Genomic DNA, 17,227 nt, shown 5'->3' with positions numbered 1-17,227 from the left:
GGGTAATTGTTAATCTGCATCTGAATATATTTCAATAAAACACCACTGACCATAAACTATCATTGCTAATACACATAGTGCTGGCCCTATACAGTGAAACTAAAATCTGTGGGGCTCATTTATCAACACTATGCAAATTTGCACCTGGACAGTAACTTATGAAAACCAATCAGTTCTAAGCATATTTCAGCCAGCTGAAGATAGAACAATGAAAGCAAATATTTGATTCATAGCAGTGGGTTATTCCCCATGTACAAGCTTGTTAAAGGAACAGTAACAACAACAAAAATTCACGTTTTTTAACATAATTAAAATATCATGTACTATTGCCCTGCATTAGTAAAACTGATCTATATGCTTCAGAAACACTACTATGGTGCATATAAACAAGCTACTTGTGTAGCAATGGCACAGGTTAAATAGTGGATAACAGATAACACCATTATGTCCTACAGAGCTTATCTGCTATCTGCTGTGTAACTTGAGCCTTTTCCCCTTTGAATGGCTGACCCCCATTGCTACACAGCAGCTTATTTATATAAACAATAGTAGTGTTTCTGAAGCAAACACACCAGTTTTACCAGTGCAGGGCAATACTGCATTATATATGTATTACTTTAAAACACTTTCATTTTATGATGTAACTGTTCCTTTAAGTTACCCCTCTATGTTTTGGGCCAGCTGCACATTTGGGTAGTGCAAAAGAAGCCCAGCCAGCACACCAATGCAAGCAACTTTCAGGAAGCATGGTGCATTGAATAAATTTAGTAAGTAATACAATCGCTGCTTGCTTTTTTTGAACAATCATAATTTTAATGAATAAGCCCTGACAAATTGAGGCATAGAGGTATTTTATCGCTTGCATGTGAGAAAGACAACAAAGGAGAGTAGGGTACCATCTAAATACCTAACATATAAGCTTGGTTTTTTTTAGTGTAACATTTGGGATTAGAAATAGTAATGGGACAAACACAATCCATAATAAGAGAAAGCATCAGCATATACAAATTTGCTGAAACAATTAAGTGGGTAACAGGCAAAATATTATGTTGCAAGGATGAGTTAAAGGGGACCTGTCACCCGAAAAAAATATTACAAATCCTATTTTATCACATTAGTCAAGCAAAATAAACTTTAATTACACTATATAAATTATTTGAATATTGTTTCCTTACGTCTGGGAATGAATAATTTTAGCAAGCAGGCAGGAGCCATTTTGTGGACACTGTTATTAAGGCAAGCCTTGCATCATCTCTGGGACTGTGGGATGTGCAGTGACATCTAAGAAGTGCTGAATGGAAAGTGAAAGTAATTGGCTGCCCCGTCTCTTCGCTAAGGCATAGAGGAGGGGCAGGCAATTTTTGATTGACAGCTGAGATTTTTAAATGAGCTTACAACAGCTATGAATGCTTTAATAAAAAACAAATTTGGATTTCATGTATAATTTGAAAAGGACTTTTATTATACAGCTTTTTATTTCTTGGTGACAGGTCCACTTTAATTAAAGTGGACCTGTCACCTACACATAAAAAACTGCATAATGAAAGTCCTTTCCAAATTAAATATGGAACCCCAAAAGATTTTTTCATTAAAACATCTATACCTGTTATAAAGGTGTTTAAATATCTAAACTGTCAATCAAATATTACCTGCTCCGCCTCTATGCCCGTGGCATAGAGGAGGGGCAGTCAATTACTTTCACTTTCCATTCAGCACTTCCTAGATGTCACAGCTCTCCTCACATTCCCCCTTCCCTCCTCAGGCTCTATATTTGTGTAGGGCACTGCACATGGACATTAGGTCCCTCATTCTGGTGCATACACAAGATTTTAGGGTGACACACAATTTCCCTTAATAACCTTGTCCACAAAATGGCAGCTGCCTGCTTGCTGTTATTGTATAATTCCAAAACAGAAGGAAACAAAATTTAAATAATAAATACAGTGTAAGTAAAGTTTATTTTGGTCAACAAACATGATAGAAAATAATTTGAAATTATTTCTTAGGGTGACAGGTCCCCTTTAAGAACACAGCTCTTTGGAAGCTTGGTTTCCCAATCTATAGTAAAGCATTATCTGTCTACATTTTAGTCTTGCCAAATGCTTAGGTGTTTGTTATTACCATTCCAAAGAAACTCTAACTTCATTACTCACCCTCTTACAAAACAACATCCTTCAGAATAATGCCCTTGTGTGTTGCCTGACCTGACGTCATACCCTCCTAACAAAATATTAAAATTCAAATCCATTTAAGTTCTGACAGTATCAATGCACTTCCACTTTAAACCAGGAGCAGACTTGTAATCTGATTGGAGAACTGTCACATCATGTGCTCTCCGAAGCATTTGAAAGTCTACATATTTGAAATGTGTTAAACTATTTCCTGTAATAATAAAACAGAACCTTGCACTTGGTGTTAACTAAGCTGCATGAATTCGTATTAGTAGCAAAACAAGCCTATTGGGTTTATTAATAATTAAATGTTCTTCAGTAGACTCAAGGAATGGAGATCCAAATTACAGAAAGATTTCTTATACAGAAAATGCCAGGATCCAAGCATTACAGATCAGAATGCTAGGAACCTGGGGTGCATTGCTGCTGTAAGCAATACCAGCTCATCCCCTTAATCATAGCTGTTTTATATTCACTCACCAATAAAAAAGCGGCACTTGGATCAATGCAAAAAGGATATTTTAAAGTATACAGTTAATCAAAACACAGTCTTTAATGTTTCAGGTAAGCCATATGCCCTTTGTCAAGCTATGTTATATTGAATATGGCTTGACGAAGGGCACAGCTCTTGCCCTAAAAGTTGCAGACTGTGGTTTAAAAACTCAATAGGATATATATATATATATATATATATATATATATATATATATAGTGAATAAAGCACCCCCTCTTGTAAAATATAAGGATATTATAAGTTACCGAGGAGTTTCATGACCATATAAAAACATGAGGCTGAAGGTCATGGAACTCCGAGGTAACTTCTCATATCCTCATATTTTGCAACAGGGGGTACATTATTTATTATAATACACAAATTTCAAGAGTCATGTGACAGAAATGACATCAGAACTCACCGTTTATAAGGATATTATTTACAAGATATTCATGGCTTTTGTGTATTATATATATATATATATATATATATATATATATATATATATATATATAGCTTAGTTACCACAAAGTACAAGGTACTGTTATATAGTTGCAGAGAAAATAAATTATTATGTGTCTTAAAATGGACTCTCTCCGGTAATTTCAGAGCTTTCTGATTAATACATTTCAGAATAATCAATACCATACAGGTATATGCAATGCAGTTTTGATTTCACTAGGAAACATATCATTTGCACCTCTGCTTTTTTTCTATAGCATTTTTCTTGTAGATTTTTTTAGGTCATGTAGTAAACAATTTCCTTAGGTGCTTATGCATAATTCAGAGATAAATATTTTGTACCAGGCATTTGGAAGGCAGTGCCTTGGAAAACCAATTTAATCTTCTTATTCGCTTCTACAGTATTTCCTGCTTCCAAAGCAATATAATAACAGTTCTGTGTCACATAGTGCTTAGCATCGAAGCAGTTTGCTGAATGCTACATTTTGCCTTGGGAGGCCATCAAGGTATTCCCATAACAAGCCAGTCCCACTTGCACTCCCTCTATCAGTGCACTTTGCAAGCAACATTCTAACCTACAATGCACTTTTAGTGAACGTTCCTTCAGCTTATACTATATCCCACAGGCCATTGTTTGCAAAGGTTAATTATCAATAGTCAGTGGGATAAAACTGAAATGCTTAGATGAGCACTATAGTTTTTTTTCCATGTTGAGCTAAATATTTATTGGAAACATGCTTATTACTCAATTCAATATAACTGCAACTTTCTGTGCAAAACAGTGGCTTGCCCTTTAAATGTGTGCATCTTGCCATTATTGATTTATTCTGTTGACTAAGTATCGTTATGTGTGACCAATCAAGCAATTCCATAATACAAAAATGACTTGTGTCTGTTTAGATGGAAAAATACAGCAAACATTTGGAACAACTGGTGGCAGAACGTACACAGGACTTAATGCATGAAAAACAAAAGACGGACAGATTATTGTACAGTAAGTAAAATTAATAAACGTATTCATATTAGTATTTTTCATGTCCGCCATCCTTTTTGTCTTGGGAAAAATTTCTCCAAATCTGCACCATGGTGAGTGCAATTAACCAGGAATTGTGGGAAATATTGCATTGGTAGTAAAAAATATGGAAGACTGTGTCAGTTTTTTGGTATGGTATTCAGCACTTTTCCTGTTTCCTGTTTTGAAAGATTAAATTCGAGAGTGTATGGCCATTTTAAGACTAATCCCACACCAGCCTGTTAATATACAGACATTTACTGTATATGCAGGCAGGAAAAAGCTGATTCGCTCCCATCTGTTCCATTGTGTATGTGCAGTGACAGGCACGACATTCACTTGTGTCAGACATGGTGTGGATATTGATATGGAAACGTGACATGGTGCCTGTCAGTGCACTTGTACAATGGAGCAGATGGAAGTGAATCAGTTTTTTTCTGCTTGAAAATTGGTGTTTTCCTTGCTTCCTTGCTTTTTTTAAAATCTGTCAACATATGCTTCTATAGTAAAAACAATATATAGCTTACAAAATGCAGCCCAATAAAAAATGTCAGTCTCTTAGAATATTTCTTGCCGACCCTTCCACAGTCTCTCAACTGTATATGAATCCAAAATCGAGCATATATATACCCCCAGAAGGGATATGTATAAGAAGTGATCAGCGCCTGTGGCAACAGAAATAAAAAACAGACATAGCGCAATATGTTCACAAATGTGGAATATCACCCCGTGCGTGCACTGGATGTTAAGTGGATGTGTTTTCCCCTTCTTTTTTAAATGACTATTAACGAGGGTATAAAGTGGCACTACAGGTGGACAGAAGAAAAGAAAAGTGCTTTTCCTGTGAAATAAAATATATTCCATATTCCATATATTCCAATATATCTGCATCTTTGGAATATATTTTATTTCACAGGAAAAGCACTTTTCTTTTCTTCTGTCCACCTGTAGTGCCACTTTATACCCTCGTTAATAGTCATTTAAAAAAGAAGGGGAAAACACATCCACTTAACATCCAGTGCACGCACGGAGTGATATTCCACATTTGTGAACATATTGCGCTATGTCTGTTTTTTATTTCTGTTGCCACAGGCGCTGATCACTTCTTATACATATCCCTTCTGGGGGTATATATATGCTCGATTTAGGAAACATATGCTTCTATAATGCTTTCTTCCTTTGTTACTAATGTTATTTCATTCTTAAGCTGGCAAATACAGTTTTGGTTAGTTTATACTGTACAACTGGCCTGTGGTTATACCTCCCCTCCAAAGTGATGAACCTGGCAAATCTCGAATGCAATGGTAGCAAACAAAAAAAAAACAGGGTGACCAGGTGCCTGATTTGGTGCATGTACTGGGTCATTAGTCAGAAACTGCACACAAAGGGCACTGGCACTACTGGTTTCCTGATATCTACCCCTGTTTCCCATTCTGTATTTTCTTTTGCCTCCCCGTGATTTTTTGGTACCGTGCATTACTTTTTAGATTCTACATATCCCTGCAGTATTTTAAATGCTTTAAATGAATTTACACAACTTTTGTGTTCACTTAACCACACACACACACTGAGAAACCCGAGAGGCAGAGCTATTGTTCAAACAATATAAAGTTATGTCTGGAACACTGTGCAGTTGAAAAACACATATACATGTAAAACTGGCTTGTTTTTTTATGTCCTAAGGCATGCTACCAAAACAAGTTGCAGATGACTTGAGACAGGGTAAGCCTTCACAAGCCCAGACTTATGCCAGTGCAACCGTATTTTTCAGGTATGAATTTTGTGTGGGCCACATGAATAAATGCTGGTAAATGTATCATCTGAAGTGCAGTTATGTGTAGCTCAGCAGTGTATGCTGAGAAAGGTTTGAGATAAGCTATGAACAGTCAATCTTTTTGGTTAACATAGTCTGAAAAAGATCTTTGGAGGTTTTAATGTAATCATGTGCCTGAAATCTACAATAATGTACTTGGGAATTAGTGCCAGGCATTGAGTACACACAGAGGAGCCACATACAGCTCTGTGCTTTGAGCAGACTATCTAGAATATCTGTTCCATGAACAGGCGCCTTCTACTTACTGTATATGTAGAAGGGGGAAATAAACCAGTAGATAGAAACCAGTACATTTCATCATCCCACTTCTTACAGAAGCAAATGTTGTCCTGGTATAAGTGGCTAAAACATAGCCTTTATTAAACCACTAAAATAAATAAAATGATTGCAAGTCACAATAATGTAATTATAGCTCATGGATTGTATTTTGAGACAAGTAAGAGGATTCTGATTAGTAATTGCCTACATAAAATGTACAAATATAGCAAATGGGGAAGAGTAAATAAATGATTTCTCGATTTACAATCAAGCTGTTCTATCTCATAGTGATTATAATAGCCTTACTTTCTATAGTATTTAATGAATCAATTTAATCAGGTACCTTATTTTATACTAAGGAAAAAAGTATCCCGCTGCTTTGTAGTCAACGGAGAGAAATGAGGATTGCAACCATGTATTCCTAGTTGCTGACACAGCATGAAATCACAACCCAAGTAACTTAATTACATGGTTCATCCATAAGATTTAACCACCCGATTCAAACACAAGAGCCAACCAGGATGGGATGCTGAGGTGTGAAATTAATCACTAAGCCAACCCCTTGTCCTGCCCAGCTTCCTCCCTGACTGGTTGTATATGTTATTCAAGGGATCATAGTCATTGCTAAATTATCTGAAGCATAATCTCTAAAGGGGAATTAATTTTGTTTGTAAAACAAACTAAAATGCATCTGACATGTTTTATAATGGTCCAAGCAATAACAGCAATAAGTAGAAGGATGCAGAAATGCCTGTAAATTCTCTAATTATGCTTCTGGATGTTGCCAAAGTTCATGCTAGAAAAGAAAGTATTGCCAATACCTGTATTTGATTTCAACGGGGTGCTCCCACTTTTATTCAAGGTGCTTCCAGACACTTAACAATGGATCAAACGTTTCGGGACCGCATGGCCCTTCCTCAGTGATCACTGAGGAAGGGCCATGCGGTCCCGAAACGTTTGATCCATTGTTAAGTGTCTGGAAGCACCTTGAATAAAAGTGGGAGCACCCCGTTGAAATCAAATACAGGTATTGGCAATACTTTCTTTTCTGAGATTTATACTGGCGTGTGGCTAGGCCAGGGCCATATATACCTGCATCCCCTGCTACGATTATTTTCTAAAGTTCATGCTAGAGCCATCCACTAAGTAGATCATCTGACAAAGCTGTCGTACAAGGTGCATCTTACCCAACCAACTACACATTGATAACTCTTTAAATAAATCCTTTTACAAGGCAAATGGTAGTTACAAAGACTGGTGCATAGAATTAGGTGCATTAAACCTGCACCTATGTTTGACAGGAAAGGTTTAGATGGGTGTAAAGCCTTGATAAACAACATTATGGGTATCTATTTACAAAGAATGGATTTCAAGAGATCTTGCTAATTATGGCTAGAAGTAATTACATTGGTTTTCATGCTTAAATGTATTTAATATAAAAATGTAATCATTCACTGTATCATGAAAATGTGAACAATAGATTCGTAAATGTCATTATCTATGATGATTATTTGATCATAATATGACACTTTTCCTTTTGTGAGGGTGAGCTCAAGGTCAGGACTGCAAAAGTCTTATTACAATGTGCAATTTCTATTCTTAATATAATGTGTGATTTTATTAATTTAAGCCTCTGTGGGAGCTTTTTGAGATTAGGGAAGAAAAAATCCTACAGATCCGTACGGATATCAAAGTAGAAACCTAAAGACCTAATATTGAAGAGGTTTTGCATAATGAAAGAATGACAGCTGAACTCATGTGTTTGAGAGGGCCAGGCCAACTGAACTGGATTAACTAACCTGCTATTGTAAACAACTCAAAATTGAGATTTATGTTTCGACACAAAATCGTCAGATTAATTTGCTGCCCACATCAACTAGCTACATTACCTTAGTTTACCTTACTTGTTTGTCAAACATGTCAAGTTGGCCAAAATTTAATGATGAAGGCCAGCATACCAGAAGGTATAAGAGTGTCTGCAGTCTATCCATGCTCTTCCTCAAGATGCTTGGCCACAATTATGTGCACTTTTGCAAAAAGGACTAATACTCTCTTAATTGATTAGGAGAAAGGTCCTAATGAAGACTGAAAACATTGGGCACAATTTTTTAAAATCTATTATAAGTATGCTGGACCTATTTGCAAGATGATATTTATACTGTATGTATATATTCTTCATACCATCAGTAGGACTGCAGTGCGGAGGTGCATTTATGTTGCACAGTCAGTAGTACAAAAGTTTCCCAAAATATTATCCAAGTTTCTCTTGTACATAAATGGGTTGTCTTTTAATTGCATTATCCCATTAGCTATAACCTAGCCATGCATATATTATAATGTCCTATTGCCTGCCAATACCCCTAAAGTAATAGTTATTTAACTCTATTGGTTCAAGTTCTCCTTGAGGTTTGAACTTTTGGTCAGGGATTCCTATAGGTCATCATAACAAATATATGAAACCATTGGTTTATCAACCATTTAGCCAAAGCTTAAAAATTATATAGAAGAGCAACTAAGTTCTAAAACAAAAGTCAACTCTATTAGACATTTGTGTTAAATGAAAGACTAATTCACTGGGGGGTACCTTGGTGAATTAAATCACTATAACTGGGTAATAAAATAAAAAGACTTAAATTTGCCCATATCTAGTAACACATAACAACAAATTATATGTTTATTTTTTACAAGCATACTTGGCCATTTATTACATTACTTTCTAAAGTTTTTTCACTAGGCCGGTCTCCTTTTTTAGCAAATGACACATTGTCATTTTACTATTCCCAGGGATCTCTTGCGTAGGCTTGGTCTTGGACTGCAAGATATTGTAAAATGTCCAATTATTTTTTGTATTCCGCATGTGCAAGCTCAAGCCTACAGAAGGAATCCCTGGGAATTAGTAACATCACCATCTATAGAAAAATCCCTGGGCTGATGCATTCTTTTTGAAAAGGAGCATGCACCCAAAGAAAACAATTTTGTAAATCTAATTGTTTTCAGGCTGAGCACCCCAGAAACTGGTCCAGCTCCCCCTACAAGAAATGCCAGCCCAACAGCTTGGAAGTTACTCAGCTACAGTATATGTGAGCCCACTGTAACCTTTTGAGCTAACAAATCAGGAATTTGGGGGATACCTGTGTATCAAAATACATTTATTTTTCACCTGTCTGCATGATGCAAAAGCTGTCTTGTTTCTTATTTAATAGTTCCTTAATCACTCTTAGCCATGATGTTGTTCAGAAAAGGGCATGTGCTTAATGTTGGATAGGCAGATTATTTTATTTGTAGAAATAAAATAAGCCTACTATTGTAAATGTAAGGATATTAGAGGAAATAATGCTGTACTTATTTCTGAAATGTGAAATATTTTATTTGGTTTTCACAATAAACCATAAAAATCTATATGATAACAAATAGTATGCAGAATAAGAAGTTTAATACAATGACATATTAAACAGAATGTATAACTTACAATGAAGTTGTACTTATTTCTGCATAGTGTAGAAGCACAAGCTTTCAGGGGAACTCTCCTTTTTATCAGGAACTCCATTTTAGCCATTTTCTTCAACCATGTAAATTTAACTAAAGCAAGTTTGGCAAGGATAAAGTGTGCAAGGGGTTATTGACTACCAGAGCATTCCTTAATATTGTAGCCATCTCACGCCTAAAGTAACGCTATAGAGATAAAATAAAAGAGAACCTGCCTTCACTGAGTACTGTTGTTCAGCTCCAAAGTAGAAGCAGAAATAAAGTAAAACTCCCAGCAGCTCAATCTGAAGCTGGCCAAGAGCAATCATCAGCAATACAATGAACTGCTATAATCAAAAGCAAAACTAATACGCACCTTTAAAAGATTGAAATTATATTGAAAATATATTTGTAGCTAGCATTCACTGCAGAATATTTTCTGAATAATCCTAAAACATACCACAAAACCTCTGATATGTTTCCCTAGTGATATTGTCGGGTTTACCCAGTTATCCAGTAGCAGCACTCCTTACCAAGTGGTAGATTTCCTGAACAAGCTGTACACCACCTTTGATGAAATTATTGACAACCACGATGTATATAAAGTGGAGACAATTGGTGATGCCTGTAAGTATAGAAAATGTGTAGATAGTAGACTGTCTTGTCCTGTCCCTGCACTATGCTGTCTTGTCTTGCAGGCGTTGCATATTTTTGCACTTGCACTTTTTGTCTGTTGTCCGGTACATCTATGTTGTGTGTAGCACCATGGTCCTAGAGGAACGTTGTGTCGTTTCACTGTGTACTGTACAAACGTATATGGATGAAATGACAATAAACTCACTCTTCTTCTCTCTTCTCTTGAATATGATTTAGCATTAAAATGACAAATGTAATCTGCTAATATAACATACCAAGAAATAATCCATATTCATTTATGGATAGCCTCAGATCTAATTTAGTGAGTTTAAACCCGTAATTTATCATTACCTTTCAATATGTTCTACAATTTCCTGTTAATAGCAACTTTTTCATTGGATTTTATTTTGTATAGTTTTTTTTACATATTTGCATTTCGGTTTTGCCTCTTTCCAGCTTCAAGTTTAAAATACTCTTTAACTGGATACATTGACCCATGTAACCATAATAGGCAACCATAAGACCTGTGAGGCTAAAGTTCTATTGTTTATAGTTGCTTTCTATTACTTATACGTAGAGACACATTCATCAAGGGTCGAATTTCGAATTCATGTGAGTTTTTTAAAACTCCCATAAATTCGAAATTCGAGTAGTCTAAATTTATTACTAAAATAGAATTTTTCCAACTTGGACAAATTTAAACGACCCGAAAATTCAAATAGATCTTGATTCGAATTTGATCAAATTAGATTCGAGTTTTTTCTCTGAAAAAAACTCGAATGTCAGGAAGGCTGCAAACATCACCAAATTAAGTCAACGGGAAAGGTCCAGGAATCAAACAGTAATTCGGCAGGTTTTAGGTGGTGAATAGTCGAATTTGAATTCTTAAAGTGCCAGAGTATGAAAAATCTTGAAAATCGAATTCGAATCTTTTAAAAAACTTGAACAAAGTTTTGATAACTCCCTAGTCAAATTTGACAGTTTTGACCATAAAAGAAATTGGATTTCGCATTTTCAATTCGACCCTTAATAAATCTGCCCCCTTAATATTGAATCAGTCTTGTATTAATTTTCAGTTTTATCAATCAGATCTGTTTGCTAGCGTGAACTAGCTTAGCAACTAATAATTCAAAACTAGGTGCTGAATAAATGTACAATAAATTAAACAGTACAAAAAAAACACACAAATGGTTATTGATAAATGTGAGGGCACATAAAATCTCCATTAAATTAATTTCAGTTTCTATTTTGGGCATAATAGAGTTAATATATTTGCAGAGTTGTCTTCCTTTTAATAAGTGTGCATTTTAATGAATAATTTTAGTAAATGTATCAGTTTCTGATTCTAAAACAAAGATCAGAACAAATTAAGGGTTACATTAGTAGTGCTAAATAGCAAGAATGGTTAGGAAAAGAAATCCCACTAGAAACTGGCTTTAGAAAGGACATAGAGCTGTTACAGGTGAAAGTACCAAACGTAAATGCAGTTGAGATGCTTAAGTTATGGTTATTTATGTATGCAAAAAAAAGGTGCCTTTGAGGCTTGACCCAAATGAACAATGCTCAGCAAATGTCTAGGTTGCCAAAAGTTGATAACTTCTTACTAAAAGTATTATGAGGCAGTTAGTGGTTGAACATAACTATGCTGTGGAAAGATCAATTAATAGCTGAGTCTCTTCAATTTTAAAAAAATATGAACTCGTGTAGGGCTGGTTCACCTATATATTAACTTTTGGTATGTTATAAAATCCTAAGAAATATTTAAATTGATCTTCATTATTTATTTGTTAATAGTTTTTGAATTATTTGCCTTCTTATTCTGACTCTTTTCAACTTTCAAATTGACCCCATCTAAAATGAAATGCTCTGTAAAGCAATACATTTATAGTTATTGCTACTTTTTATTACTCATCTTTCTATTCAGAGCCTCTACTATTCATATTCCAGTCTCTTATTCAAATCACTGCATAGTTGCTAGGGTAATGTGGACCCTAGCCACCAGATTGTTGAGACTACAAACTGGAGAGATGTTGAGTAAAAAGACAAATAACTTAAAAACCACAAATAAAAAAAAATGAATACCAATTGCAAATTGTCTTTGAATATCACTCTCTACAGCATACAAAAATGTATTTAAGGATGAATAACCCCTTTGATTGTAACTATGCACATATATTTAATTTAGTTTATGGTTTTTTTTTTTGGTTATGTCTTCTTGTTTTCCATATTTTGCCATAAGATATGGTTGTTTCTGGGGTTCCTAAAGAAAATGGCATCCGGCACGTCAGCGAAATTGCCAGCATGGCTTTAGATCTTGTTACTGTGTGTAAGACATTCCGAATTCCACATAAACCAAACACACAACTAAAGATACGAGGAGGAATTCATTCAGGTGAGATACATTTTACTAGTAGAAAAAAAAAAATATATATATATATATATATATATATATATATATATGTACATATATATATATATATATATAATACACAAAAGCCATGAATATCTTGTAAATTATATCCTTATAAACGGTGAGTTCTGATGTCATCAGTTATAAACGGTGAGTTCTGATGTCATTTCTGTCACATGACTCACTGAAACTTGTGTATTGTAATAAATAAAGTACCCCCAGTTGCAAAATATGAGGATATTAGAAGTTACTCTGAGTTCCATGACCTGTATAAAAACACTCGCCTCGTACTTTTATTTGGTCATGAAACTCCTCGGTAACTTATAATATCCTTATATTTTACAAGAGGGGGTACTTTATTCAGAGAGAGATTTATAAACCCAACTAACAGAATTTTACTGATTTTTAATATTATTAACCTTTTTCTGAAAGCCAAATAACCAGTTTCTATCCTGTATGTACAGTATGTATAACTTCATTTAGGGGCAGAATTATCAAGGGTCGAATTTCGAAGTAAAAAATACTTCGAAATTCAACCATCGAATTAAAATACTTCGACCATTAAAATAGTTAGAAACACTGGAGGCACTCAGAAATAATCATAAGTGAATTTATTCAGTCTTCACATATTCCCCCACACAAAGAGGCAGAGTTATCAAGGGTCGAATTTCGAAATCATGGGAGTTATTTAAAACTCACATGAACTTGAAATTCGACCAATCGAAATTGAAGTCAGGTGAATAGGATCGACCCACAAACTCGAATCGAATTCGGATTGAATTATATTTGAATTTGAATTTGAAAAAAACTCAAATATCAGGAAGGCTGCAAACAACTCCAAATTGACCCAGGACATTTTCTATAGGCTAAAACAGCAATTCAGCAGGTTTAAGGTGGCAAATTAAAAACTCAAAAATTCGAATTAGAAATTCTAATTCGAAAATTAAATTTTTCACTTCAAACCTTGATAAATCTGCCCCATAGGGGCAGATTTATCAAGGATCGGATTTAGAGTTCATGGAAGTTTGTAAAAACTCCCATAAACTCCCATGAACTCGAAATTCAAATAAAAAATGACCAATCAGAATTTTTCAAAAAAATCTCATTTTTCAAACTCTGGTAAATGGGATCGAATGGCAAACTCGGAACCGAATTCGAATCAAACTCGATTCGAGTTTTTTCTCCAAAAATGTTTTTGATTTTCAGGAAGGCTGCAAACAACTCCAAATTGATCCCAGGCCATGCCTCAATAGCCTACAACAGCAAGTCTGCAGCAGCGGCGATTCTGGCGAATCGAATCGAATTTTAACAATTCCCTAGTCGAATTTGACAGTTTTGGCCATAAAAATAAAAATCGGAAATTCAAATTCAAAATTCGAATTCAAAAATTAAAATTTTCACTTCGACCCTTGATAAATCTGCCCCTTATTCTACCAGAAAATCATGTAAATATGAAATAAACCTAATAGACTTGTTTTGATTCACTAAGGATTAATTTTATGGGAGGCAAGTTTTCCATAATTCAGACCTTTCTGGGTTTCTGGATAATGGATCCCATACATGTACCGACATGTCACAAGGGGTAGATATATCTGCTAATAGTGCTTAATTGTTGTCTATCACTAGGAATTGCAAGAATAAAGAGTCATTAATAGGAGATGGTTGTTTTCATTATTTTGCTGAATAAATATGTAAAATTATGTTTATTAAGATGTTTATTACGCACCATTTTGTTATTTTTTGTTATTAAGGCCCAGTTGTAGCAGGAGTTGTTGGTACAAAAATGCCCAGGTACTGTTTATTTGGAGATACAGTGAACACAGCATCACGGATGGAATCAACAAGTGAAGGTAATACACAGTCTATGCATTTTTGCAGTTGCTGTCAGTGTCGGACTGGGACACCAGGGGTCCACCCAAACACCTTTAGACCAGGGGCCCACTCTAGTATTATTTTCTTCCTTTCCTTAGTCAACCTCTATTCTCCTATTCTCTTTTCTTTCCATACTATAACATTTTATTCCATCTATTTAGCCTCTTTATTCTCATAGAAAAAGGGAATGGCCATGAAATAAGCCAAATATTTAGAAGCAGGAGGGCCCACTGACACCTTCGCCCACCGGAGTTTTCCTGGTATCCCGATGGGCCAGTCCGACACTGGTTGCTGTAGTTCTTTCAGAGACATCAGTTAACTGAATTGTCATGAAAGGTGCATAGCAGCCTGTAATTATTCACATCTTCATTCCAGGATGCAGTTTTGACAAATTAGAAAATGGGAGAAAGTTATCTTAATAGGAAAGTAAACCAAACGACTCCACATTGGTCCCCCATAGGCTTAAACACCAATTCGGTAGGTTTTAGATGGCAAATAGTTGAATTTGAATTCTTAAAGGGACAGTACAAATTTTGGACTTTTTCCTAGTCTAAAATAACCTCAAAATTCAAATTTAAAAATTCAAGTTTTCAATTCGACCCTTGATAAATCTGCCCCTCACTATGATATAGACATTGATATGCTGAGACAATTGGTTTTTATTTTTATTTTTTGTGGTTTTTCAGTTATTTCGCTTTTTTTTCAGCAGCTCTCCAGTTTGCTATCAGCTATCAGTTCAGTTATCTGGTCGCTAGGGTTTTGTTTACCTTAGCAACCAAGCAGTGGTGTTAATGAGAGACTGGAATATGAATAGGATAGGGACTGACTGAATTGAAAGTGAACCACCCCTTTAAACTAGAGAATAAATTAATCTTGTCACAAATTCAGGTGAATTCCTGCTGTTTTACATGGATGGCAGTAGGAGATTACTTAGAAGGCAAAATGGTCCATTCATTTATCATTCTTGTGAAGGTCTATTACTATATTCCGGATAATGGATCTTTCTGTAATTTGGATCTTCATACCTTAAGTCTACTAGAAAATCATGTAAACATTAAAATAAACCCGGGTTGGTTTTGCTTAATAATTATTAATTATATCTTAGTTTGAATCCAGTACAAGCTACTGTTTTATTATTACAGAGAGAAAGGAAATAATTTTTTAAAATTTGGATAAAATGGAGTCTGTGGGAGACAACCTTTCTGTAATTCAGAGCTTTCTGGATAACAGGTTCCCGGATAACATATTCCATACCTGTATAAGATATTCCCGGGACACTATCAATTTCACATTTGTTCAATACTAACAGGTTTTAAATGTACACTATTAACAGGAATGTTTAGATAAATCATAATTTACCTGTTCCAAGTTGCAATCAAACTTAGTGCCTGCTGTGGAGACAGAAATCCACATGTTAAAAATCTCATGGAATTAATAAATTAACCAAACAAAGCACCATTTCTTAAAATTAACTAACACTGACAATTCCCTACAGACTTGTACAATGCAAGCAAGTACCTGCAGAGACTCTAATCATCTTTGTTCCTGTATGCTGCTATGCCTGTGTAATTCCATTTTATACTTGTTATTCCCTATATGAGATTATAAACCCTTGGAGGTGTAAAAATGTCTGAAGCAGTCAGGCTTTAAAATAGGGAACACTATGAAGAGAAAATAAGTACAAAATATAACATGGTACAGAACCTTTTTATATTTTGGTTTGTAGTTGTGCATGAGGACTGATAAAGAATACTGGTATGGGACCTGTTATCTAGAATGCTTTGGACCTGAGGTTTTCTGTATAAGGGATCTTTCTGTAATATGGATCTCCATACCTTATGTCTACTAGAAAATCATTTAAACATGAAATCAAGCCATTAGGATTGTTTTGCCTCCAATAAGGACTAATTATATCTTAGTTGGTATCAAGTACAAAGTACTGTTTTATTATTATAGAGAGAGAGAAAGGAAATCATTATTTGATTATGATGGGAGATGGCCTTTCCATAATTCTGAGCTTTCTGGATAATGGGTTTCCAGATAATAGATCCTATACCTGTAGAGTGTGAGAACACATAACTGTTATACAAAGAGTATATGTCCTTTTTTCTCGTTTTAATTATATTTATAGCAATATATAATTTCACCCTATGAAATATGAAATCCAATCATGTATTAAATTCTATTCCAGAAGTACACATTTAGCTGACCTTCAGGAACTGAGACTATTATGGAGCATAAATAAAATGCTTCTTGGTGATTAGTATAGTATTTTCTGTCAGTTGACCTTCCTTATGACAAACAGTGATATTGTAAAGCTCCTGGAATTTCCTGTACCAAAAACAAATGTTGTGTTGTGTGCGCAAAGTACTGATGTGTATTGATGGGCGAATTTATTCGCCAGTCGCGAATTCGTGGCGAATTTGCGCGATTTGCCACCATCTAATAAATTCGCGAAACGGGCGCAAAAATTTGCTGACGAAAGTTCGCCAGCGTCCAAAAAAAATTGTCACGGGAGAAAAAAACGGGAGTCGGCGTAAAAAAACGAGACGCCGGCGCAGTTTCGCAAATTATTGGCGCGGTTTCGGGAAATTTGCGGGAAATTCGTGAATTT

At 35.1% G+C, this 17,227-nt stretch overlaps 1 protein-coding gene across 1 annotated transcript in view; it reads left to right on the top strand.

Moving 5' to 3' along the window:
* The window catches only part of LOC121393820 (atrial natriuretic peptide receptor 2-like), a 35,336-nt gene that overhangs the window by 11,589 nt on the left and 6,520 nt on the right, over positions 1-17,227 (top strand). The window contains exons 6-10 of the mRNA XM_041563421.1: positions 4,027-4,120; positions 5,822-5,909; positions 10,183-10,322; positions 12,571-12,723; positions 14,493-14,591. Coding sequence (XP_041419355.1) covers positions 4,027-4,120; positions 5,822-5,909; positions 10,183-10,322; positions 12,571-12,723; positions 14,493-14,591 — 574 coding nt within the window. The remainder of the gene's footprint in view (positions 1-4,026; positions 4,121-5,821; positions 5,910-10,182; positions 10,323-12,570; positions 12,724-14,492; positions 14,592-17,227) is intronic.

The sequence above is a fragment of the Xenopus laevis genome, chromosome 1L (assembly GCF_017654675.1).
Source record: "Xenopus laevis strain J_2021 chromosome 1L, Xenopus_laevis_v10.1, whole genome shotgun sequence".
Classification (NCBI taxonomy): domain Eukaryota; kingdom Metazoa; phylum Chordata; class Amphibia; order Anura; family Pipidae; genus Xenopus; species Xenopus laevis.
The sequence above is the reverse complement of the archived record's forward strand: the minus strand, read 5'-3'. Positions and strand labels throughout refer to the sequence as shown.